The sequence below is a fragment of the Barbus barbus genome (genome assembly GCF_936440315.1).
Source record: "Barbus barbus genome assembly, chromosome: 29".
NCBI classification, from domain to species: domain Eukaryota; kingdom Metazoa; phylum Chordata; class Actinopteri; order Cypriniformes; family Cyprinidae; genus Barbus; species Barbus barbus.
Window position 1 is genome coordinate 10,489,534 of NC_136757.1, and position 27,441 is coordinate 10,516,974.

Consider the following 27,441-nt stretch of genomic DNA (forward strand, 5'->3'; position numbering starts at 1 on the left):
CCTTTATGAGCGAGACATTATTAAGTCATTCATTCAATCCATTTGTTAAAAAAACAGGAATAAAACTAAAGATGAGACGATTCTTAATAGCATACAAACATAATGCTATTGCTGTTTCTGCTATATTAGAAGTAGTAAATGAGTATGCTATTTTGAATTTAGATGCTGCCTTTCTAATTGAGTTTGAATCATTCAATCAAAAGATTCGTTCAAAAACACTTAGCTTATTTATTAAAGTTCTTCTGTGGATGCATGTGGAACTATTTTACTCGATTTAGCAACAATAGACAATATTGTGTCTAATATGTCTTTCTGTCATGCTGATCATTTGAAACAACATCCTTGCTTGTGTGATATTTCTTGTGTCATATTTATAGAGTGCAGCTACTTTTCCCATTGAATTTTCTCATAAGGATTTTTTTTAAGTCTTCCAGAAAGTGAAAGTGAAAGGGACGTGACATACGACCAAGTATGGTGACCCATACTCGGAGTTTGTGCTCTGCATTTACCCATCCAAAGTGCACACACACAGCAGTGAACACACACACACCGTGAACACACACCCGGAGCAGTTATAAGCCACAGATTAAACCAACCAGCTACACGGTAAATCCCAAATTTTTAAGCAAAAAAGTTTTAAAAATCAGTTAAAAACATAAAGGTACAAGAAAATTACAATTCTGTCATCATTTACTCACCCTGACGTTGTTCCAATCATGTATTTGTTGTTAAAAAAGAACTACAAATCCCATGATGCATTACAAGTGACAAAATATTTAAGTAGTTTAAGTAGTTTAAGAGCATAGAGAGACTGACTAGATTGTGCAATTTACAATACTTCATGGGAGTAAGTGTGTATTAAATAGTTATTTTCGGTTCCCTAATTGGTGGATATTTCTTTGCAGCATCATTCTGATTAGAAGATAATAAACAGGTAAAATACAATGTCCTTTAAATATTTGTCTTGTTTGAACTTGTTCATTCATCTTGCCTCAAAGCCACTTGCTAGTAACTGTTTTTCTTTGTGGAAGCTTTGCATTTAGTGAGACAATAAAATATTTCAACTCCAATTAACATTTTGTGTCTAATTATTTACTTACATGGCAAATAACCATATAATAAGCAAGAAAATGTACATTGCTAAGTAAATGCCTTCAGGGAAATACAATATTTTTTTAATTATTATTAATATAGGCCTAAATGTTACAAAAAAAGCTCTAAAAACTTTGGGAAGTTGTCTTATGCTTCATATCAGACATACGTTTCTGTTGCATGACCGTCAAGTTCATTGTTCCAGATACATATTTGGATTCAGAGACTAAATATAGCTTATTTACTTTGTTTTGCAAATTGTGAGCGGGCTTTGGATGCAAAGAAGTGCTTGCATGTCTTCAACCCCGCAGTGCCTGCCTCTTACTCAACCACTAGATTCAGTTGTTTAAAAAGTAGGTCTCAAATATTCCCAAACTTTTCTGTTCCTGCATTAACTGGACTCTGTCTGAAGTGTTTTTTTGTTTGTTTGTTTTTTTCTGAATTTTGCCAACAACTTGCATTTTTTTAATTGAAAGATTTACATAGCAGACAGCCAGGCGCATTGGGAAAAATATTCGTTTCCCTGGAATGACGTTTCCATATTTGTGGATGAATGAGTTCAATTTCTCATGCGAGTCAAAGCAAAGCAATCAAGAATTTGAGGCTCTGCCAGAGCATGACCTTACAGGTAGATGCTTAAGGAAAAGGATAGGCTACTAATTTATAAAAAATTATTTACACGCTTCACATGGAGACTTCATTAATTATTAAATGCAGCATCTTCCTACAATTACCATAAATTAATCAGTTCAGAGCTTCTTATCTTGTAAAATACACATAATATTAAAACTTTTCTAATCCACTATTTTTAAAGTGCTGTCTTCATAAAAAAGGCAATTAACATCAAAGAAGCTGAACCTGCATTTTAAGTATTAAACTCAATCCAGTATTAATTCTCAATCCCATGCATGCATTGTGTTCAGAAACATGACCATCCCTAATGCAATCATGCTGGTGAATATTAATTTTTTAAAAGGATTGGAGGGTGTCAAATTGACCTTAAGGGAGACTGAGAGTTTATCCAACTATATCAAAAGCACCAACTAATCCTGTACTCTAATACATCAAAACATCTGCCCTTTACAATACAAATTTCCTCTCTATATATCTATAGTAGATCCTGGTATATTTGCATTAAAATCTGTAAAAATCATACAAATGAATAAGGAAAGTGAGTTTACTGTAGTCCATTCCACATGAAAACAAGGATCTGTTGACAATTCTGTTTTATAGAGCTGTTTTATAGAATGAATTTTTAATGCATGGTTTTCATAAGCCTTGCCATTTGTAAAACCTCATTTTCTTTGCATAATTTTCAAAGTGTCCCAATGACGTGTGTCGAGATAAAAATCTGTTCATCTGCACTAAAAGCACCATAGTTATTCTCTGACAGCAATGAGTCAGTTGGCACACGCAGCTCAGCGGTTTTATTTTTCAAGAGCAGTGGAAAACCAACCACATTACATTGAAGAAAGAGGAGTCCAGGAGGCAAAATGGATACAGTTACCAGGATCCCGTCAATTGCAAAGCTTTTGAGAATGCAGCCCAAATGCAACGTCCTGACACATACAAAAAAAATCATCAAAAAACAAAACAAAAAAAAAAGTCCAGTAGAAGGATTTTTAATCATGTTGTAGCTAAAACTGACCTCCTCAAAAAAAAAATATATATAGAGAGAGGGGGAACAATAGAAAACAGCAGGACAAATAAATACAAAATCATTCACATAATAATAATTTACAGGTCTCATCTTAGATTTGACTCATTTCCTAATTGTCTCAAAATGATTCGTTTTAAAATGACCTGCAATAAAAAGATTATTTTGAAATAAACTCTGGTTGAAGAAGATATTAAATGAGTTTAGCAGCAAAACATGTAAAAGCATTGGCGCGAGAAGTAGCTGAATCATAAGCACTGGCAGATATGGCGAACCAGCCACATTTATCAAGCACATACATATATAGTTGAACTGGTGCCAGTGGAATCAAGGGAGGGATGTGAACTCACACACGCAAAGAAACCTCCACACAACAGCATTCGAACACCCTCTCGCACACAGCATACATTTCCTAACATACACTGCAGTCAGACACAACACAAACCCATTCGCAACATTTGCTCGGCACACACATACGGGGGATCATTGGCAAAAAGACAATCACCAAAGAAATAGAAAGCATCACTGCTATCAGCCCTTAGTCCCAAAGTATCACCCTGCTGAATGCTCAGACATTTAGGGTGCGGTAGATCAGTGTACACCAACAAATGATTATTTGTTCTTTTATACAAAGAAAAGTGCAGAACCAAATCAGAAAGAGCACCTCCAGGGAAATCAGGAGGTGTTTGTGTCATCTGATACAGTCAACAAAGTCTAAAGTCATTTTGGATGACGCAAAGAGTCTTACATTAAAAATGAAAATGACTTTTGATATGAATACATATCTTAAGTTCCCATAATAAACATTTTGTTATCTTAAAGCCTGCTGGCAACCAGTCCAAGATGCAAAGAGACAGAAAGGCTTCCATCCATGACAGGTGTTCTGTATTCACAGAGCCTTTCTGCATCACAGCATGGCAGAAAATCTCCCCAGAGGTCCTACACTAGGGGCGATCTGAAACTAGAAGCCTTAATGTTCGATTGAAGAAACTTGCATAAGCTTGTTTCATACACATTGCCCCTGGCAAGGATTTCCACAGGAGTATTTCATGTCTTTGTTCCTCAGAAGTAATGCTGTGTAGGCATTGGTAGACCAATCAGCATGGAAAAGCTGTACGTAAAGATTCTGAATGGTGTACCTCTGAAATCCTTAGAGAAATCCGTGTTTGCAGTACCTCCAAGGCCTGGTGTTCTTAGAAAGGCGAGATAACAGAAAAAAATACAATAACCTTTGTAACTGACCTCCATGTCTCTTGTCCTTGCAGGTGTACGATAGTCCCAGTAAGTAATTTTATGTTCAGCCTTGATTTGTCAAAATCTGTGAATATTTTTGGATTAGCCCCATTTTATAACACAAATACCAGGAATCCAATGCCTGAAGCGGTAACCTGGAGTCATTTAAGTAGCATGGTGTCCTCAGTTCACTGGGCAGCACAAAAAGCCCTTCGTTTACATCGCAACAGCACCGTTATTGTGCTTATTTTAGTCTGTGTTCTGAATAACCACATATTTATTGTCTGAGGAGAAGATCCACCTCAGGAGCATCAGAAGAATGTGCCTTTAGTGTTCTTGCAGAGAATCTTTTTGAAGGCTCTGCGGAAGTCTTTGTTGAAGATGGTGTAGATGACCGGGTTGAGGCAGCTGTTGCAGTAGCCGATCCAGAAGAAGAACTTAAAGAGCGGCTCTGGCAGGGTGCACGTCTCCGGGCACACAGCCTGTAGGCTGTACGAGAAGAAGAAAGGGAACCAGCAGATGACAAAGACGCCAATTACCACCGCCAGCACAAAAGTGAAGCGCTTCTCTCGGTTCACCATGGCTTTGCGCCGTGTGGAGTTGGGCGTTCCTTCTTGCTTCATCTTCCGGGTCACTATCTTGGCACCTTTGGCAGTGGCGATCATGTCTCTGTATTTCTGGATGGTGGCGGGAGAATGGATGCCACTGGGTGTCACGCCTGGGGTGCAAGGGACCTCTAATCCCCTCCCACCTTGCTCGGTGTCCGAGTCAGAGCTCATGCTGTCTCCATTATTATTGTCAGGCTGTTTCACGGCCTTCTTCACCTTTTTCCCTGCTTTAGGTTTATTAGGAGCCATTTCGGATGAATTCAAAGGAGACGGGGAGGGGCACGGCATGGTCAGCGTCAGGGTTTTCAAAGGGGGTTGCAGATGTTTGTTGGAGATTGGGGGGCTCGCCGCTTGCTGGGCGGACTCCACTTGAGACACGGCCAGAGTCGGAGGCCTGGGTTTTTTCTGCAAGGTAGAGGGTGTTTCATCTCCTCTTCCATTTTGTAGACCCTCCGTGTGGACATTGTGCTGAGGGGTAGAGGCATTGGCTGGGACCTCTTTGCGGGGCTCCCCTGGTGGACATCTTGTGCGCTGCTTGGCGATCTGGTAGATCCGCAAGTAGACTAAGATCATAATCAGACAAGGAGCAAAGAAGGAACCGATAGTAGAGTACAGGATGTACCAGCGCTCATCATTGAGCTGACACTGTGGCAGCCCATCTGAATCGGCGCCACCTTTGTTCTTGTTCATGGAGAGTAGCGGTGGGAAGGAGATGACTGCTGAGATCAGCCACACCACCAAAATGGCACATTTGATGCGTTTGGGTGTCCGCTTTGCGCCGTACGTGACGGCGCGTGAGATAGACATGTAGCGGTCTAGACTGATGGCGCACAGGTGTACTATAGAGGAAGTGCAGAACAACACATCCAGCGCCAGGTAAATCTCACACCATACAGAGCGGAAATACCAGTAGCCCATCAGTTCATTGGCCAGCGAAAATGGGATGATGAGGGTGGCCACCAAAATGTCCGCGGCCGCAAGGGAGACCAAGAAGAGGTTCTGGGGTCCTCTAAGCGAGCGGCTGGTTAAAACAGCGATGATGACCAGAATATTGCCAACAATTGTAAAAATAATCATCAACGTGATGGCTGTTGCAAAGGCTGCTGTGGCTTCTGGAGTGTACGGAGGGAGTTTAATCATGCTCTGGTTACAAGTCGGTGAAGACGTGCCTCCGGTGCCGTTGATGTTGTGGCCATGCAGACCCGTGCCTGTAGAGCACGCGCTTGCCATGACTGCCAAAGCGCAGCACCTGAGGGTGCACGTGGACTAATCTTCTCTATTAGTTATCCGAATGTGGCCAGATTAAATTGAATAATCTCGTTTAGCTGCTTTTTTCGCCTCTAAGAACTTAGTAAAATATGTCTGTTTGAAATGAAATAAACGTATATCTATAAATTTCTTACGTATAAACGAATGAATACATTGTTCACTGAGCTAAAGATTCTGTTGGCCATTGTTATGTCACATCTCATCGAGTGATGGTAGTTTATTTCTTTGCGTTAAAAGCGTCATCTGGCTAATGGAATAATTATGGAAACGTGCAACTTAATTTAAAAGGCAGGCATCAAATGAATTAGCTGTTGGATAGATTACATTTATTCAATTATAATTTACGGTTCTGATCAACTAGAATGTACAGCTCTGTCAGTAAATTGTCAAATTCAGAATGTTTTTAAATATATCTATATAAAAATTTAAAAAACGACAGATAATGTGAGGGGGAAAACTAAAACAAAACAAACCAAACAAAAACACCCAGAACCAATGCAGAAATACAAACTACGGTGCCACAGATCGATTAATTTCCCATAAGAAAAAGCAGCGCAATATTGTGCTTCTATAAATAATTAGTTACAATTATTAAATTTTAACATTTTACATAGGCTATTCTAAAGTTTAAATTGGGAATAAAAACGTTATCAATTCTTAACAAGTACTTACAAAACAAATATATTGGAATGCTTAAATCTAGGTTACCCAGATGCACGAGCCTCCACGGAAGCGCAAGGCTTTAAATATAAATCTCCAGAGAGCACGCAGCAGCGCGCGGCGATGTGCCAGTTTCTCCTCACAGTTTTCACAAGTTTGCAACAAGAATTTAAGCGCAACAACTACCCTGATAAATGTTGGAGTCTGATGTAGTTGTGTCGTTGTTACATTCCTGAGTGGAGAAAGTCGGCTCAATAAAGAATCAGAGGCACGCCGAAATTTGTCGGGTATGTCCAAGCACTAAAAAGAAGTATAATGTCTGAACACAGTTTGTCGTCCGTCTCCCTCCGTGTTTCTCCCATTTTAGTGACAGTATCTCAATCAGCGAGTTGAATGCCTTCTACGTGCCTCGCGCATTAACTCAGTTTGAAGTATCGGTGCGGCTCGCGCGAGCCGCTCTGGCTTCATATCTATGCAGCGGTTCTCCTCAGTACCCCAGTATAAGTGATGTCAGGACGGGCGTCATGAGGCGAACTCTTCCCTCCCACTTAAAAGCCTGACCTATCCTAACACTCTGTTGTCAAACATAAAACAAATCCAGGCGTGTAGTGGATGCAATTCAGATAATACACATTGGAGAAGTCAACAATCCAAACAACTTGTATTCAAAACGGATAAAGCTTTAACGATTTTGAATAATGATATTTACACAATGAACAGTAGGCAGGATTCATTTGACTATATATTCGTTTGAGAAGTTTATTTTATTGGCATATGACCACCTCAAACTGTAAAATGCACCAAAATGAAAGGTTGTTTTTAGTTAAAGGTGCGTAACTGTTCAGAACTTCATTTGAGTGTGTTGCTGATTGCCTCCAACCCAACACAAAGCAACAAATAAAAAGCAAATAAACTTTAAAAGCAACAGAGACCTGTTAGAAACATTTCAAACTTTATGACAGACTGCGCTCTCGTGCGTTAAATGACTCGTGATCGCTTCCTCCGCACAGTATTCGCGCATCATTTCATAAAGATCAAGTGGTTTAATGCTCTCTTCTGATGAGAAAGTGCAACATGTACCCAAATGCAATTTAGAACCTCTTCAAGCGTATCCATTAGGATCAGTGTATTTCTACATCCTGAATCACCCGTATCACCGTCGTGATTTTAGTAAAGAACACAGGACGTTGTGTCAAAAGGGTCGAATGAGTTGCACCATTTCCAGTATGCAAATAAAAAAATATATATGAAATAAATATTTGCACGAAGCAATATTTCGAACAGGAAGCTCTTCAGTGGAGTACTGGGTTTTACAGAAATATTTGATTGTTTTTAACAGATAGATGGATAGATGGATGGCAGTGAAGAGATGTGTTGTGCATTTATAAACCTGTGGTGAGGTCTGCCCTCTTATGGACAACAAAATGCAAGACTATTTAACCATAATTTTTGCAGATATTGTCTGATAATTTAATTATTTATTTGAAACACTCTTCTGGATGACTCAAAACCGTGTTAAGCCTACTCTTATAGACCTTATTGATTGCAGCACCATATTTATTTTTTGACAAGAACTAAAACAATGCGTTATAGTATAGTGAAATGTTGTTTAACAACATACAAACTGTTCAGCTGACTAAACGTCTTACCGAAAAAAATCAATAGACCAAAATGTTTAGAAAACGGTCAACTCTAGGATGTTTCTGCCTTGCGCGCCACTGTAAAGACTGCATATCTCTCACAGCCTCGTTTACATCCGTGTTAAACTCGGTGTGGCGTCTAACCTGATTAAGATCTGTTGACTAAAATGTGTGATTTGATTACTAAATCTTAATGGTGTTAAAGCTTCCGCTGCATGTCAGATTTGTATTTTGTTCTCACCATGAATGTCTGCATTTCAGGATCATGGCACGCTTGAAAATTAAGTTCTCTTTGGAAACTCCATTTAATTTACTGTACTCCCCCCCCCCCCCCCCAATAGCTTTCAAGAGGGTCATGATGTTCCTTCTGGAGAGAAGTAATTTTCTTCTTAGTAGTGATAGACTGAGATATTAGATAGGCTGTTTAATTAGCAGACCCTTGTGAAAAAGAAGTGCACTTAATTGCATTGAATGTATAATTGCAGTGTTCTTCAAATCTTAAAAGTACATTAAAACACATTTAATATTAATAAAATAAAACCTGGAGAAAGAGTACTTAATGTCTTCATTTTTTAAATATATAAGTACACTTTTAGAAAGACTAATGTCTTCATGTTTTTAATATATAAGTACACATATAAGTGGGGTGGTGATGGCGCAGTGGATAAGACACATGCCTTTGGTGTGAGAGACCCGGGTTCGAATCCACTGTGAGACACCAATGTGTCCCTGAGCAAGACACTTAACCCCTAGTTGCTCCAGAGGCGTGCGACCTCTGACATATATAGCAATTGTAAGTCGCTTTGGATAAAAGCGTCAGCTAAATGAATAAATGTAAATGTACACTTTTAGAAAGTGTGACTGAGATATTAGATCGTTTAATTTGCCTAAAAAGAAGTGCACTTAATTGTATCGAATGCATAATTGCAGTGTTCTTCAAATCTTAAAAGTATATTAAAACAACTGTGCTTGCAAATTATATAATATTAATGAAATAAAACCTGGAGAGAGAGTACTTAATGTATTCATATTTGTTTAATGTATACTAAATATTTACTGGGTAAAATGTATTTCAGAAATATAGAGAGGCCCTCACTGGAACTCAAACAAATGAAGCAGCTAAGGCTGGATCCAATTTAAATTTAAAACTGCCTGAGTGAGCTGAGTAAGTTAAAACGTTTGGCAGATAGCATTACACCAGATAGGATGTTCTGAGTTCTGATGGAGATGTGTGAGAGTTAATGCATGACCATATCAATGCTGTCATCGCAGGACCTGCCTCACATGGGCAACTGCAATCTGCTTTACCCTAAGTGTTTAGAACTTCCGTCAAAGTTTGACAGAAAGCTAAACAAAATGTGTTTTCCATGCCCACGCTCACAATGAAAGAGTTGTAGATGTTGATGGCTGGAGGCAGCAATGACCATCTGTAACACAATCACTCCACATACTCCTTAATTGGTGATCTCCGATTTGCTGATGAATTCCACACAATGCTCCAAAGTTACAAAACAAACTCCTCTACATCTTGCTGTACTTCACTGGTATTTGCTCACCTTCAACACATTCAACAATTACAGTGTAATTTAAGATTTAAGTAATAATCATCAACATAAACCGTGTTAGTTAGAGACCTGCTCATACTCAGATTTTGAATCTAACACTGCCACTTTGTGATCTCCTGTAGTAATGCTTGACAGGTGCAGTCAGCTTCTATTACTTCGTCAGTAGATGGCGCTGTGGTAAAAGATTTCACCTGTTTATATCGTGCAGCCAATCCAAATAGTATTACATTTCCATGTTAATACTTTTGAGTGATTACCACAGCAGTGAGCAAGGCCAGATAGTAAATGTTTGCCAATGACTATTGCAACAATGTGAAACAATGTTATTAGTTTGACACCACTGCAGCTCTGAAAGTTGCAAAACGTTACAAAAACATTAATTATCACAGTTTTCAACTGAAAATAATAAGCTCTTAAGCTCGAATCATCACCTCTGGTGAGAACATAATTAAATACTTCTATATCTCTGGAGCTGTGGTGTGCCTACTTTAATGTTTTTGTCCTTATATTCTTGTGTGGTGGAGCACCCCAATTGAGCTTTTTTGGCCCAATCGATGTGCCCTCTGGGTGCACATCATATTAGACATGCTGATTTTTGAAGGATTGTGTGTTGATGCCGAAAATTCAGCTTTGCATCACAGTACATTACATTTTTTATATATATTACAATAGAAAAATGTTATTTTAAATAGTTAATTTCATAATGTAACTTTTTACTGTATTTTTGATCAAATAAATGCAGCCTTGCTAAGCATAAGATAATTATTTTAAAACAAAATATAATGTGCAATTCTCATAATGGCTAATTGTGACTATATTTATAATTTTAAGTAAAAACTCATTACTTGGACTTTAATATCGCACATGGAAGGTGGCCTATAATAAGAATTGGTACTATAATTTGTCAGCGAGTAATAATTTAAAACATGATACAAAGACAACCACATTGACTTCTGCATTAAACAAATGAATCCATCATTTTATTTGCATATTGGAATAAGTGAACCACATAGCTTACAAAAGATCTTATTATCAATCAAATCTAATTTAAAGTGCATTTCTTGAATGAAAATATATATAAATAAATATTCACAAAAAGAAAGGAAATAAAATTACACTTTATAAAAAATTAAATAAATTACAAAATGGCCTTAGTGCCTATCATGACACAATTAAACTTGCTTTTAAAATGACCTAAGATCACAGTTTGTCAGGTCTTTGCCCTTTAAAACTTGTTTGAGACTGACAATTAGACAGTAACTTCATGGAAAAACTTGACATTTAGCAGACAGAAGACAAACCACACATCACAGCCTTATATGGTCACAGCATCAGTCAAATGGAACACTGACTGATGCAACACAATTTCATGGTATGATGATCTGCACACATACATCCTAAACGTATATTACCGCTCAAGCGAAATGCTTTATTACCCATTTTTGGGTAAGCTGTTTGTCTGGTTCATCAGTATCTCATATACAAGTTATCTTGGGTCGATATTATAAGATCACAGTACTACAATGTCACAATGACATGTGATTATTATGTTTTCCACGAGGGCTATTGGGTGTAGCAGTGTGTCAGAGATTCCGTTGTTGTTCAGAAACACAGAAAGCCATTCATCTATGTTTAGTTTGTATTGCCTTAAACAATCGAGAAGAGGTAGTCAGCTGATGCCATCTATTACCCAAACAAGTTGAGTAATGCCACGGTGTAGTTTAAAGGTGCCTCATTTGGTCCCTTTATTAAGAGTCTCATGGCTCTCGTTTGTACTACACCCATAGATAGCATCAAACTAAAACTTCCTGAAAGCACCTTTGCAGATCTTTCACAGTCTTTGAGGTCACAGCTGTGGCCAGAAGATCTGTCTTCTGAAATTTAGTGGAGCCAGTTCAAGATATTAAAGTTCAAAACGCAGTGCCACTGTTTTCTCTGTCTAGTACAGTATAGGGGCACAAAACGTCTGTTTCGAACTGAAGAAGTTGGCCCATGAAGGCTAAGTTGGGTGAGATGACTTGTCTGCGGCGTTTTACGAAGTCAAAGGCCTCGTCCAGACTGACACGTCGAGCGTGAATGAGGTATGCCAGGCAGATGGTGGCTGACCGGGAGATTCCTGCTTGACAGTGGACCAGCACTCGACCACCACTCTCTTTTATCGATTCTGCAGATGCAATGAAGTTGTGTGTTAGTTTTTAGGTCATTATTATATTTCTGAAGGATTCAGAAATGTATTTTTGTTAAGACTTACCAATAAAGTGGATGGCCTCTGGAAAAAGAATGCCTATGTCTGCGGCCAGACTGTCCTCCACCTTCAGAGTTTTGTACTGAAGTTCCTCCTCAAACAGGTTGGGACAGGAAGAGGATACGTTGAGCACAGCCGTGATCCCACATCGCTCCAGAGTCTCCCGTCTGGAGGAGTGAAGTGCACTGCCCAGAAAGAGGAAGGGGAGGATTTCAACTGGACCACCCTAGAAATCACAAAAGACAAAAATCAATGAGTGTATTGAAAACATATTGTGATATATTAAATGTCATTAGACAATTCATAATGATTTTGAGATTTCACATAGCTAACCTGATCATAGAGAGGAGTCTTTCTTCCGGAAACTACTGGCTCTGAATCACTGAGAGCAGGATGATTTGAGCACATGACAGGAGGGCTTAAGCAGAGCTCCGGATAAAGTGTGAAGAAGCCATCAAATCCACCTAGAAATGGTCAAAGAAAACATTTTGTTGTTAATTCTGTGCATTTCATTTTACAGGGTTTGACAAACAGATCAAGCAAACATCTCAACAAATTTGTAATAAGCCTCTAAGTGGAGCAAAAATTACATTTTCAATTAGAAATAGCCTATGGTGCAAATGTAATGCACTGTAAAACAAGATAAATTTCTCTTTTGTAATATTTTATATATGTTTGTAGTTATTTTTGACCGGAATAAACAGTTCATGCAGATGTTACCACATGATGCACATTTTTATGTTACCAGACAAATAATTTTTACAGTGCATAAAGCAGCTGTTTATGCAGTATGCAAATAAATTACATTTTCCAACTAACAATATAAATATAATCTAATTACTTTCGTTGATATAAGATAATATAGTCAATCTGAAAATCAAATCAGAAGTTACCAAACCATCCATTTTTCCAGTGAAATTAAATGTAAAGAATATTACGATAGACCTATATATATATATATATATATATATGGATAGATAGATCGATATAAGTCTAATAAACAGGCCACTAAAAGAAAAGTCATGTGACTTTAAAGCGCTATTTCATCTATAAATGTCTTTTATTCTAATTTTTCGTTGATATTGTAGTCATCCTGAGTTATATTAAATCATACTGTTACAGTTTATTTAGATGTTATCACATAAAGCTTTTTAAATTAGGCTACCAGCGAAACCATTTTGAAATAAAATAGAACTTGAAATTGTAGTAGGCAAAAAAACTAAACAAAAAAAACAATGACAACGTGTCTAGTTCTGTGAAGTTTACCTTGTAAGAAGCAAATGTGCGTCGAGGCAGACTGGACCTCTGACTGAAGGGCACTGAGGAGGAGACTGGCCAGACTCTCGCTCTTCAGATCTCTGACCGAGCGACTGTTGTCATCCAGGACCACCACCGGAGAGAAGTCTCCGTTCCGCAGCTGGGCCAGGAGCGACTTATCCGCCACCAGCCACTCCAGACACACCACGGAGCTCTTGGACCTCCGTCTCAGCATGGAATTCCAGTTGACGTTGCGGCACTCGAGGATGTGCGCTCGGGAGAAGGCGAGGAACGGTCGGCAGTCCAGCACGATGCATCCCCCAGACGCGAAGAGCTCACAGGGAGTCCGCAAAATATGAACCAACTCACTGCCTGAGATCTCGAGAGGGTCGCCAATACCCATGACCTCTCCAGACAAACAACAGCCGCGAGGAGAAACGGATATTCTTTAAAGCATCAACAACAGCGCGTTCAGTATACTGGAACGAATTTGTCTGTCCACTAGAAATTAAGAACTATAAACAGAAACAAAAACAGATGGCACAAAACAATATTTTTGTCCCTTTAGGCCTGGTGTGTTTTGACTTTAAAATGAACATCAAATAATTTTGTCTTTAAATGTCAATTTCGTATATTCGTGCTGAGTATTTCGTCAAAGCTTAGTTTTAAAGTCCTTTATTTGTTAGCAGATGTGATTCTACAATAAGGCGGGGTTGGAGACGGTATTTGTATCGCTTCTCCTCCGCCACAGCCACGCCTTCGTTTTCCACATAAGGAACAGACGTCACGCACGGAAGCACCATATATGTCCCGTTGACTAAGACCGACATTCCATATATGGCTCTTGACGCGCTCACCCTCTTTTCCCACTGGCACGTGGTCGTTGGGTTTGCCCGTGTTTTTTTTATTTTGTGACGTGTTTAAGCAGTACCATCGAACCTTACAACCGCAACACACACACACACACACACACACACACACGTTAGAGTACGTTCTACTATGACACCTTTGTGGTTGGCTTGAGGGCTTTGGGCAAGGTCACAACGTTAAATCAGGAACTTCAAACCACGCGCTGAAGGCGACGATGTATTTTCATGCTTGACCGTACCATGTCATTTTGTGCGGGTAAAATACACCGCCCTGCAACTTTCCATACAGGTGTACAGTTTCAGTGGTTGATGCAAGCTGCCAGCAGAGAATAACTGTAAAATGACAAATAGACAAAAAACAGCGTTTAAAGAAATAGCGTTTTCACATCATGTGATTGGGAATCTGACATCTGCAGGTGGCATTTTATCTTTGGAATGAACACATACATTTCTAGTTGACTTCATCATAAAAATCTTAGAGGTTTCTTTATGCAGTAAGTATATTTGCAATGCATTTAGGTGTAAAAATAGTAGTAGTAATTTTAAAATTGACCCATTTTTTTCCTTCAGATTTTTTAATATATTCATCTGACCTCATCAAAACCCATAAAAATAAAAAAAATCATAAAAATCAAGTTTTTATAGACATTAAAATTGAAGACATTAAAGACAGCAGGAGTGTATAACAGACAAATGTATCGCAGTTTTAGCAATTTAGTTTTATCTGGTGTCTCTGAGACCCCAAACAAGTAATGTGACATCTGACATATCATCCTGGTGCATTAACATCAAGTATATTTTGAGTTATTAAAGTAGCTCTGGGGACACTGAAGCCCCACCAAGGGTTAAAAGAATAAGATATATTTTATGTTGTAATAAAAAGAATCATTGCACTAATAGAAATAATTTATCGCCTAACAAAATATACAGTATTTCACAACATATCTTACTCTGCCTGTGGAAGACTGTTGAGAAAAAAATACTTGAGCATTTTCAACCTAAAATCACAAAGCCAAACTATAACCAGATTTTTATTAGGATTCTATGCAGTAAGCATATCTACAATGTATTTAGTTCCTTAGTAATTAAACGGTTTTATAAGTATGCTCTAAAATCAATTCTAAATGCATGTACGTCTATTTTTAACCCCTAAGAACAAACAACATATTAAGACATTAAGGAGCAGGTTGTTCTTTGGATGCATGAACGAGTCTAATAGCACAGCCTGCCACGCGTCCACTTTATTGTGGTTGTCCAGGACTCTGTCTAGCCAGCACATTCTCTATGCACGTCCACACACAAGCGCTATAAAGGAGGGGTTTGTACTTGTGAATGAAACGATGTGCAGTGGAGAAATAGGCCATGTGGTATTAAGTGGAAAAACAACATGAACTCTGGATGCAGGATTATGTTTGGAATTAAACAGCACAAGAGGCTGGATAATCTTTAACAGCAGTCTGCAATCTGAGGTCACATTCACAAACCCTGCATTCACACTCTCTCTGTTCCTATCACAGCTTATTTGTCTTTCTCTGTACTTTCCCCCTGTTTTGACTCTGCACTGGCTCTTTCTCTGCAGCTTTAAAGACTAATATCATTAGTTTTAAAAGCAATGTATTTTGTATTCGTTGTTTTGACAATGCACCTTCATCTATCTGTCTGAATGCTTGTCTTTCAATATTAAAGATATTACAGAATAATTTATAATCACACACTGCTAGATTTTTTACAAGATTCAAGATTCAAAAATGATTTCTTATAATAAAATGCTGTATTAAGAATTTGACAGTGAAAAAAAAAAAAAAGAATTTGACAGTGAGATCAGTGCAGACTTGTCTGGCATTACACAAGAAGCCACTGTAAATACAATAAATAATAGTCATATTGTGCTGCATTGTGGGATAACAGTTTGAATAATGTAATTAGTGTTCAGTTTGGCTGCTGGACCTTTTTATAATTTAATTCATTTTCTCCTTGCAAGTGTAATAGTGCTACAGAACAGTTGGTTATTATGAAGCAAAAATTACACAAGCTTATTAATTAGCATTTTTATGTTTGTAATTATACTTTATGATCTCACATTATCTGTTCTTAATGGATAAGCAAGGACAACTTCATCACAAAGGTGTCCAAAATGTCCATAAAATTGCTTGTTTAAAACTTGCACCCATGTTTCTATAACATTATATTTTTTAATGAAAAAAAAAAAAAAAACTCAGAAGAACGTCGTTTATTCATGATATTGTTTTCCCCAGAAAAAAAGTCATCGCTTTTGAATCAAGAGAGAAATATGAACAGATCAAGTTCCGTTTATAAGCAAAAACAGTTCAAAACTAATATGTTGGAGGATTCTGATGTGAAAGGACAACAGTGGATCATCTATTTCACTGGAGAAAGCATTATTTTGGATTGTGGACTGGACTATTTTGGCTAGAAGTGATGACTTGAAGTTAGAACGCCTAAATGATGGATTTGTTTTTTACAAACACACAGCGTTTCACTTCACAAGACATCCATTGATACGCTGGAGTTGTTTGGATTAGCTGTGAATTATTGTGATGTTTTTATCAACTGTTTGGACTCTCATTCTGACGGCACCCATTCACTGCAGAGGATCCATTGATGAGCAAGTGATGTAATGCTCATTTTGGATGGCCTGAGGGTAATTTTTTAGCAAATTTAAAATTTTGGGTGAACTATTCCTCAATGAGTAGTTGGGGATTTTTATGCTATTGTGGTGAGCTGAGTCAGGTGAACTACAGTATTAGTATGACTCGTCAACCGGGACTGCAACTTAGCACTGGTCACTGCAGTCAACATAATTTTAAAATAAATTATCCGTCAAACAGAAAGATAAATAAATAAATAAATAAATACATAAAATTAATTTATTCATGCTTGGAAGTCTAGCAACACACAATTACAGTTATTGTTGACAGTCATTTGATCACAGTCATTTCCTGCTCACACGGCAGTCACAGTATGCAGTCATTTATTGTAGAACCACTACTGTAAAAAAATTGCTATGAAAGTACTACAACTATTAGCCAGGAATGAAATGTAGGTTCAAATGAAAGTACAGAAACTAGTAACCAAATGTAAATTTAAATGAAGGTAGAAACTATAGCCAGTGATAAAAAATTAAAAAAAAGTTCACCCATATTTATTTCTGTACAGTGTGGAACGTCACCCACAGGTCTGAGCTCACCTTTTATTTATTTTAAATGACAACAACAAACATATGGCACTACTAACACGAGGGAGGATGTATGAGTCTGAGTCACATACTGAGAATGGAAATGATGCTTCCTCATGATTGATCTAAAGTGATACATCACAAGAATTCAGACTTATGCTATGGCACAAAAACACCCCCATAAGATAACTAAAAACACCTTAACCAGCGTGATTTAAAATGACATCATTATGCCTCATGCTGATAAGAAAGATTATTCTTAACCTTCATGATCTGTTACAACTGACTTTTACTTTACATGTGGGGTGATGTCCATGTATATCATTACATTAATTTAGATATTTAAGTCTTTGTCTTATTTTTCCTCATACCTCACCAAAACCCAGGTGACAAATATTATTGAAGATTTGACTGCCTTGCTTATCATGTGACAAGTATTGATTTTAGTAATTCAGTTTCAGTCAAACTGACACAACTAAAAATGAAAAACTAAACAGTTGGCAGGAGAGTACCTCTACACTTTATCATTATGTGTTTGGTTGTTTTATTGAATGTTTTATTTCCAGGCTCTATGAGAACCCAAACTAAAGTAATGTGATATATATATATAAAACAGGTTTTCAATTGTTACATCAACCTGATACATCAATGTTGTATTTTTTCTGAGCTATTAACATGATTCTCTGAAACCAAAAACAGTACATGAGGGTTAAAACGATAAGAAACATTTTGATATTTTAATGAAAAGTAGCATTGCATTGATTGAAATTGTTTCGTATCTGCCAAAATATACAGTATTTCTCAACATTGCAAAATTTGAGAATAAACACTTGTACATATTCAGCTCACCCTAAAATCACAAAGCAAAACTAAAACCACTTTTGTTAAAGGAAGAGGAGGAGGATCCTCCCATGCACTGTTTTTCTTTCCCTGAATGTGTAAAGAGCAGCTGAGTTCAGCTCCGTCCTTCTTTCTTTCTCATTCACTCCCTCAGTCTTGAATTTCCCTTCATTCACTCTGTCTCTCCCCCGTCTTTTTCCCCTACAATTTCTCCCACAACCGCGGCCTCTCTTCCATCCCACACCCCTCCTCCTTTTAAGCTTAAGAATATGAGGTTGTGTGTTCGTACTTGCCTCATATTAGTTTGACTCTGAGCGCATGTCTTTGCATGTCAAATAATTGTGTTTGTAACACAACACTGCAATTCAAATGAGAATTTAGTGAAGACTCACTTCATAGTTGATATGAGATTAACTGTTCATGTTTTAACTAATTGAATGTTCATTCATGAAACATAAAAAATAAAAAAAAGAATATGCCTCCTGGCCTGTATCTAGATTTTTTTTCTACCATGGCAGTAAATCAAATACCATGTTGTTGTTGATGTTCTTGCTGCTACGACAGGCACTACATCTCGCCAGTCCATAATAACTGAAAAACAAGCAGCTCAGAATGAGTAGATAAAAAATAAAAAAGTTTTCCATTGTTTCCATTCTCATCTCTTTATTTCATCATATGTTACGTGAATTCAGCATTCACACCTGTTGCATTAAGTGTGTGTGTGTGTGTGTGTGTGTGTGGCATTGAATAATTTATATGTGGTTTTGCGAGGGTGTCAGGACGAGGGTGTTCATTTTAAGTGCGTAAACTGTTGGGAGGATGGTGCTGTGGGCTGAGGTTAGTGTAACGAGCCATGTAATGTCACAACATCCTGCTTGGCAGAAAAAGAGCTGTCCTTTGTTGCTTTAGAAATAGGGCCTGTTTACTGTCTGAAAATAATTCAATAAAACAAAATTGTGACAATTGTTTTAAAGACTAGATATCCTCAATAAATAATTGTATATATATATATATATATATATATATATGATACAATGGTGTATACATTATTTTTTTCAAAAATTCTAATACAATCAATTAAAAAAAAAAATTAAACAAATGAAATTTAAATATTTGACACTTTAATAATCTGTAAATCACCAACAGATGTGTGAACATGTAGATTATGCTGTTTTTTTAATAGATATGTATTTATTTTAATATTTCCTGCGTTAGTTGTTTCCTGTGGATCAAATAATTTAAATAATTTATGTACATCATGAATGTCCACACAGCCTAATATTAATACTCATGACTACGTCTTGATCACAAATTGCAAATGCAGCTAAAATAATATCTGCTTGAGAGAAGCCTCCTCCACGTTTGTTTAATCAAACTGTCAGAGTCTCATAAAGGAAGTTGATGAGTAATCCGGTGAAAATCAATATTTATTCTATGTACGTGTTCTGTTTTGTTTTCTATGTTTTGTTCCGGAGAAAACAATCAACCCATCCATGCCAGAAAGCTGGAGGAACAAATAAGCTAATAGTAAGCTGTTAAAAAAAAAATGTTTTGGAAGAACTATTTGACCTGTGTTTACTCTGGCAGTGTTTCTTGCCTCCCGTGATGTCACTCGTCTCGGTAAAACAATAGGAAAATGCAGAAAGACAGTAAACAATAGCTGAAACCATTCAAAATCACAACTGAGCAGAACTTTCAAAATGGATAATTTCCTGTTACTTAAAGGACTTTCCCCAGAATCCCCAGTGACATGATAATATAAGGATATCATAAACATGATTTTCTATAAAGCTGCTTTGAAATGATGAAATACTGTGGAATAAAATGCTATACAAATAACATTGATTAATATGACTTCTGATATATGTTCTAAAGACTTCAGCCACCTGTTCACGCCGAAGAACACAATACTGTAACTGAAAGAACTGAAAAACTGTCAATCAGATGTAATGGAGCCATTCTGAACAGGAAGTCTGACAGTCTCTCAGTTACCGAAGGGGAACTTCATATGAAAACAAGCGTTTGAGAGTTTTCAGCGTACACTCCTCTGGCCAGAAGAGCGGATAATCCCCAGGATTAACCAGCAGGCAGGGGAATATTAATTCTAGAAAAACATTGTAATCCAAGAGATTTACCTCTCTCACTTTATCTCTCGTTCTCTCCCACGTGTCTGCCCAACCAAAACGTGTCATTCATTCATCTGAAACGTGTCTTCATTTTTTTTTTCCAGTGAATGGATACATTTTTCAAAGGGTGTGTGTGTGTGTGTGTACTCAGTGTGTAACTGAAAAACATACGACAGCATCTGGTGGACAGATAATAATGCAAATAACTTAAACCACTTAAATAAACCCAAAATAAATTACCCATGAAAATCTACCTCCAGAGCCTGTCCCTATTTGTCACATGACTTCATGCCAAATAATGATGTCACTATTTTCTTTATGAGCTTTTGCCAAGTGATGATGCTTCTTTTTTTTTTTTCTTTAATTTATGTGCCATAAAATTGCCATCAACTTTTTCAAATAAATATAAATACTAAAAAGCAATGAAAGCAAGTGGAATAAATAAATAAATGGAAAAATATGAGGGGCCGTACAAGCCATAATTCATTCCGGCACTTTTACACACATACTGTACATTCTCCTTTTACATACATACATTTTTACTCTCACACACACATACATTCTCGATTCTCATACATACATTTCTGCTTTTCACACACATGCATTTTCCTTACACACACATACATTTCTACTCTTTCTCACACTCATACATTCTCCTTACACACACATACATTTCTACTCTTTCTCACACTCATACATTTTCCTTACACACACATACATTTCTACTCTTTCTCACACTCATACATTTTCCTTACACACACATACATTTCTACTCTTTCTCACACTCATACATTCTCCTTACACACACATACATTTCTACTCTTTCTCACACTCATACATTTTCCTTACACACACATACATTTCTACTCTTTCTCACACTCATACATTTTCCTTACACACACATACATTTCTACTCTTTCTCACACTCATACATTTTCCTTACACACACATACATTTCTACTCTTTCTCACACTCATACATTCTCCTTACACACACATACATTTCTACTCTTTCTCACACTCATACATTCTCCTTACACACACATACATTTCTACTCTTTCTCACACTCATACATTTTCCTTACACACACATACATTTCTACTCTTTCTCACACTCATACATTTTCCTTACACACACATACATTTCTACTCTTTCTCACACTCATACATTTTCCTTACACACACATACATTTCTACTCTTTCTCACACTCATACATTCTCCTTACACACACATACATTTCTGCTTTCACACACATACATTCTCCATTCACATACATATATTTCAAACTTTTTTTGGTATCCACTGATCAAGATTTTTCGTGACCAACTCCAATTGGCGATTTTTATACATTTAAATGGGCCGATTCCCATACTCGTTGCCTATTGATTTATTTTCATTTATAAATTGCTTATTTTGCTCTGTTACTGGTCAAACTAACCTTAAGCAAACAAACAAAAATATTTGCAACATGAAGCAACTGCACAAAACTAAAACATCAGACGAGCTGAATAAATATTTGATTATTACTCTTTATTATTAGTGTTTTATTACCTTAATTATATGTATGTGTGCACTATGTCTGTACTTTCTGTATTGAAGCTCCTGCCACCATGACAAATTCCTTGTGTGTGTAAAAACACTTGGCAATAAAGATCTTTCTGATTCTGATGAAAAGACAAATTCTCTTTCTGACAGCAGGTGGCGCTTATAGAACAGCAATATAGCGTTTCCACTGCTGTACATAACTCCGCACTTATAAACACTCATTTAATACTGTATGTATTTTACAGAGGTAAGAGGAAAAGAAAATGCCATCAAAACTTTCTCCTCAGAAATACATTCATAATAACACCGACCCCAATTCCAGTATTTCGAGCATCTCAAACAATGAATTTGTTCTCTGGTACAGTATTATATCTGCTTGCGCGACTATTCTCTCCTCTTCGTGTCCGTCTTCAGTGCATCTTTGTAATATCATGATGATCACTACATTTGTGTTCCCGAATGGTGTCCTTCCCGCGCTGTATATGGGCTATTTTTGATTACTGTCACACGGTGTCTACACCGGACACGCCGCGCTGCAACAGTCCAGTAGTCTGCACTGGACGCGACAAAGCGACTATTGCAAATCATTTGAACTTTGTGTAAGTACGTCGTGAATAGAGTCTGGGAATGTGTCATCACAGCGCCAATGCATTCTGGGAATGTAGTTCACGGGAGCTACCGCGGAGACTGGATAATATAGTGAATATAGACGTTATATTATTTTAGAGTGTATATTATTTTATACACATTTTAGAGTGGCCTTTTATTTTGGCCAGCCTAAGGCCTGTGCAATAATTATGCAATCTAATCAGCATGTTGATATGCCACACCTGTGAGGTGGATGGATTATCTCGGCAAAGGAGAAGTGCTCACTAACACAGATTTAGACAGATTTGTGAACAATATTTGAGAGAAATAGGCCTTTTGTGTACATAGAAAAAGTCTTAGATCTTTGAGTTCAGCCCATGAAAAATGGGGACAAAAACAAAAGTGTTGCGTTTATAATTTTGTTCAGTGTAATTACTATTTTGCAGATTCTGAAAGGTGTATGTAAAGTATAAATTAAAATATATGATCTTTTAAACTTTCACACTGTAGCATTTGAAACTCATCAGTCTTTTGGGTGTCTGTAGTCATTTATTCATGCATCTCTTTGGATCACATCCCTCTTTCTGTCACACTCATCAGCTCAATATTCTCCACATCCTCCCCCTCTCCTCCTCTCCTGCTGTCTCTCTCCTCCTGCTGCCACTTCATGGTCACTCTATCAGAGCGACACAAAGCAACATGACAGAATGGATGCAAACAAAGTGCGCTTCCTTCCTAACGTTGTCTCTTTGGACAAAATCAGCAGGATGCCATGACAGATCACCCACTGTCATTCTTTCTTCCTCCCCCTTCTCTCTCTCTCTCCCTGCATGTGCCAATCCTCATGCATGCATATTATATGCTGAGCTGCATACTATATTCCATTAAAATAATCATTTATTTTAAGTTTTAGTAAATGTGTTAGGTGCTTTTTTAATTTTTATTTGGTTTTGTTTCTTTTCATATGATCTATTTAGCCATTTCAATTTTAGTTTGAGTAATTTTAGTACTTACATTTATTTCAGCTAATTGCCAAGGCAACATTTACAATAATCATCTAGTTTTCATTGAATATTTATACTTTATTTTATATCAGCTTTATGGCAAGTAATGGAAATGATTTGTAATAGTTACAGTTAACAGTAACAACACTGGCCATGATGTTTCATAAACAAACAATGACATGCATTCAATTCCACTTCTGTGGAAATCTGCTGATCTTCTGTGGGTGCGGATTCCATGTGGGCCTGAGTATATCTCATTTATGTCTTCCAAAATATGAAAATTAATAAAAATATGACACTTAAATGGAAGGTTGTATGAAATTAAATTTGATTTAAATATAACACTGCTACTATATACAGTAATAGTAGCACAAAATATGCACAGAAAGACAATTATTTAATAAACGGTTAGGCCATCCAATAAATGTTTTGTGAAGCAAAATCTAGGGAAGCCCCACAAGTGCTTTTTTACAAAATGCTCAATAACTGCTTGATCATTTAATTACTCGTTCATGTAAGTAATTACACATTAATTTTTTTCTTTACTATCTATATTTGGCCCATTTTCTATTTTGCTCTTGTTATTGTTGTTGATCGAACTATATTAAAAAGCCCCTTTTTGATATGTTCTAACTATCCTGTTATGACATACCTGAGGTTCCTTATGATGACAAGGCTGCCTGTGATGCTGAGTACAGTCAGTAAAATCAGTATAATGATGAGACTGCTCCTCTGAAGGTTGTGAAGTGTGGCATCATAACCCGAGGGCAGGGACGGCAAAGCCACAATCAGTCTGGGGGTTGTAGTTGGCAGTGGGTTGACTGAGGGAAAGAGAGACAGATGAGAGGAGGCCAAACCAAGACCACAATGAGTTATTAAATTCAATAAACATCGCCTACCTTTCAGTTTGAAATACATGCGGGACAGCGTAGTACCCTTTTGATCATGTAGGAGGCAGCAGTACGTGCCTTCCTCGTTGACTTTTAGCTGATTAAGGACAATTTTAGACTCCTCTGTCACCACCAGCACTTCATACTCTCCGCCATGTGACAGCTTGCAGTGAATAACAAACAGTCTGCGTTTTAGTACATTTTAGTAAATAATTCAAATTTAAATCAGTGTACTCTGGTCTGGAAAGACTTGCGTGTACTTTAAAACTGTAGCTTATCAAGCAAAAAGCTAATGATGTAAAGTAGGCTACCTGGTAGACTATCAAAGCTATCCAATGGGACATGTTTTCTTTAACATTACTATAAAATTATATATCATTAGATACATTACATAATATAACTATACTTGTTGGGAAAAGTAGATTATTACTGAAAAAAAACAACTGCTGAGCTGTTGTGATGCTACTAAAGAATATTAGTTAAGTTAGCCTCTCTGCTTTTAGCGAACTACTCTCCAACATACACACACAGCACAAATAGTGTAAAATTTTACAATTTATTTATTAAAAAATTGTACTTGCTTATGATATTGCTGAAATAAAAGGCCACTTAATTGTATTTAAAACCACTTTCATAGCTGTTTCTTAACACATATAAATAAACCTCTAAAAAGGGCACTTTTGATTAATATTGACAAATTAAAAATTTACCTTGTAAATAATATTTCTGATAATTTTTGTCATTTTTTAAATTAGAAGCTGCATTTATTTTGATGTGCTGAATACTAAAGTACATGTAAAGTACTTGATTGTAATTTTATCTGCAGTGTGTTATTCAATATTACATTTAAAGCTATATAAAATGCCTGCAGTAAATTATGCAGTACACTGCATATTACTTAGTAATACTTAAGTGGGTCAAAAGCACTCTTAATTTGAGCTAATTCCATTCAATATAAATTTAAACTATAATCAATTTTCATTCTATTGCAAATAACATGCACTTAGGTTTTTCTGGAAGCATTACAGTCAGTTTTCACTTATTTATATTCTTTTAAAGTGTATTTTAACTGTAATAAGGACTCTTTTCAACAATATGCTACTGATGTTGTCTGAAACAGTATTCAAAATGGCTTCGGGATTCTTTGAGAACAGCAAATGTGTTTGTTTGTCTGTGAGTATGTACATTCTTTTCTGCAGGAAGCCAGGAGTAATGGTATTCGGTCTGTCCAACTACAAGAGCGTGCCAGGGCAGGAAACAGTCCAGCACCACCTCCTCTCCTTCATCTGCCTCAAGATGATGCTCTGATAGGAACAGAGAGTGAGAGAAAGAATACAAAGAAGAGAGAAGGACAAAAGAGAAGTGTGATGTGTTAATATAGTCAGATAAAATCATCTTGGTGTGTGTATCCGTGGGCGTTTGGCTGTCTCACCTCCACAGTCTAGAGGCGGCGTGGCAGACTGACACGTAAAGAGCCCATACTGACAGGAAGTGCAGTTCATCACTCTCTGATACAACAGCCCTGTAGCAAACAAGCATGCGTAGACACACACACACCCAATGAGCAATAAATATTTCATACTTTACACACTCAGTGTCCTGTAACACATACACAATTTCACATTTCATTTATTACATGTGTTAATTGCTGTTTCACTGTAATTATCTGTGAAATTTACTGAGTGAAAATTATTTTGACACCATTTTGTTGTTGTTGGTGTACAAATGAAGAATAAGTGTGTACAAAATGTTGATTTTTGTTAAGAAATTCAGAATAATATTCTAGAGAATTGCCGGAAATCTCACATCTGTACTTACCACATGTATTCGGACACAGACCTTTGAAAAAGAATAATAATAAAAAAAGATGATTAGTGAGAATTCGATGTTCTGAAATGTTATTGCTATGTGTATGCCATACCTTGGGTAGCAAAAATCTCCAAATGTTTCTGAAGGATTCTCTTTCCTTTCTCCACTATATTAATCATATCCCACTGAATAGAACCTAAACAAGAAGAACACAACAATAGTTTAACATGTTGTCGGATGTAAAGCATCTTAGTTTTTCTGATGTTTTTGCTAGAACTTATCTTCTGAATCCACAAGCGCTCACCTGTCCTGTCCTCTTTCCAGTGCCTCTTGAATTCACTCTGGTATTCTGTCCGTGCACGATAGAGAGTTGTGGGATCTAAAGCAAACATAAGATAGCACTCAACATCGTCATTTAGAAATATAATTTGGCCAATCTTGCATGTATTAGTTTCAACAAGCATTTTTCAAATTTGAATAATAGTAAAGCCATCAAAACTACAAAATAACATAAACATTATGTACAGTGACCAAAAAACTGGCCAAAACCTTTTTTTTTTTAAATATGTGAGCTTCAAGGTTGCCTTCCTCTCAATCAAAATTAGTCTTAAATTTGTCTTAATTTTTAAATTAAAGTTTTTGTCATTTGTATTAGTTTTTATATGTCTATAGAGTTTATAGTCTATAGAGTTATAGTTTTATTTATTATAGTACATCAAGTTTTTAATAGTTTAGTTAACTATATTATCCCTAGCCTGGGGAAAAGTTATGTATTGTACTTTTGACTCACTATAATAACTCTTTAAAATTTGAAATTGTTATGTAATGAAAACAGACATAAATGTCTATTAACATAATCGTAAAAACCCAAGAAAAATACTATTCAGCATAGTCAATGTTATGAGTAGATAACCGTTCAGAGAATGTATTAATCTAAACAGTTAATTTTCGACTACATTTTACAGATATAGCTCTCAGCCATTGCCGATTATATAATATCAGTACCTATGACACCACGAAACTGTCTGCTGGTGTCCCGATAGTTGTTGTAAGCATGCTCAATGATTTGCTGCAGTTCTATCTGATCCTGGACTGTGATTCCTTTAACTGTGGACAGGAAGTCTTCATGCACATAACGAACCACCTGGTCACACTGCAGACAGGACCTTACACTGGGGCATGAACCCAGAATCAAAAGCCAGCCGAAAAGCAATGCAAAAGCCATTAGGAGAACCAGTAAGCAGTGGCCTTTAAAATATAAAAAGTCAATCTTTGGTGTTCTTTAGTAATGTCACTTCAGAGCCAAAGTACCCTTATGATGTCATACATTCAGAAACATTCTAAACTC

At 36.8% G+C, this 27,441-nt stretch overlaps 3 protein-coding genes across 3 annotated transcripts; all 3 read right to left on the bottom strand.

The window, feature by feature from the left end:
* Window positions 1–2,499: 2,499 nt before the first annotated feature.
* LOC306849668 (alpha-2B adrenergic receptor-like) lies at window positions 2,500–6,987 on the bottom strand. The gene has a single exon (XM_079384861.1). It carries the CDS (start codon window positions 5,818–5,820, stop codon window positions 4,294–4,296), a length of 1,527 nt encoding a protein of 508 aa, XP_079240987.1. The 5' UTR covers window positions 5,821–6,987; the 3' UTR covers window positions 2,500–4,293.
* Window positions 6,988–10,677: 3,690 nt separating this feature from the next.
* Window positions 10,678–13,928, bottom strand: LOC306848883 (dual specificity protein phosphatase 2-like). Its single transcript, XM_079383665.1, has 4 exons — window positions 13,236–13,928; window positions 12,303–12,433; window positions 11,976–12,195; window positions 10,678–11,888 (listed from the first exon to the last, which is right to left on the bottom strand). Exons 1-4 carry the CDS (start codon window positions 13,627–13,629, stop codon window positions 11,635–11,637), a joined length of 999 nt encoding a protein of 332 aa, XP_079239791.1. The 5' UTR covers window positions 13,630–13,928; the 3' UTR covers window positions 10,678–11,634.
* Window positions 13,929–22,960: 9,032 nt separating this feature from the next.
* On the bottom strand, window positions 22,961–27,318 carry LOC306849886 (izumo sperm-egg fusion protein 1-like; the record flags this gene model as incomplete). Its single annotated transcript, XM_079385262.1, has 9 exons — window positions 22,961–23,066; window positions 24,047–24,215; window positions 24,294–24,447; window positions 25,470–25,588; window positions 25,717–25,806; window positions 26,103–26,123; window positions 26,206–26,289; window positions 26,398–26,472; window positions 27,099–27,318. The coding sequence occupies 9 exons, from the start codon at window positions 27,316–27,318 to the stop codon at window positions 22,961–22,963; spliced, it is 1,038 nt and encodes a 345-aa protein (XP_079241388.1).
* Between the last annotated feature and the right edge of the window lie 123 nt (window positions 27,319–27,441).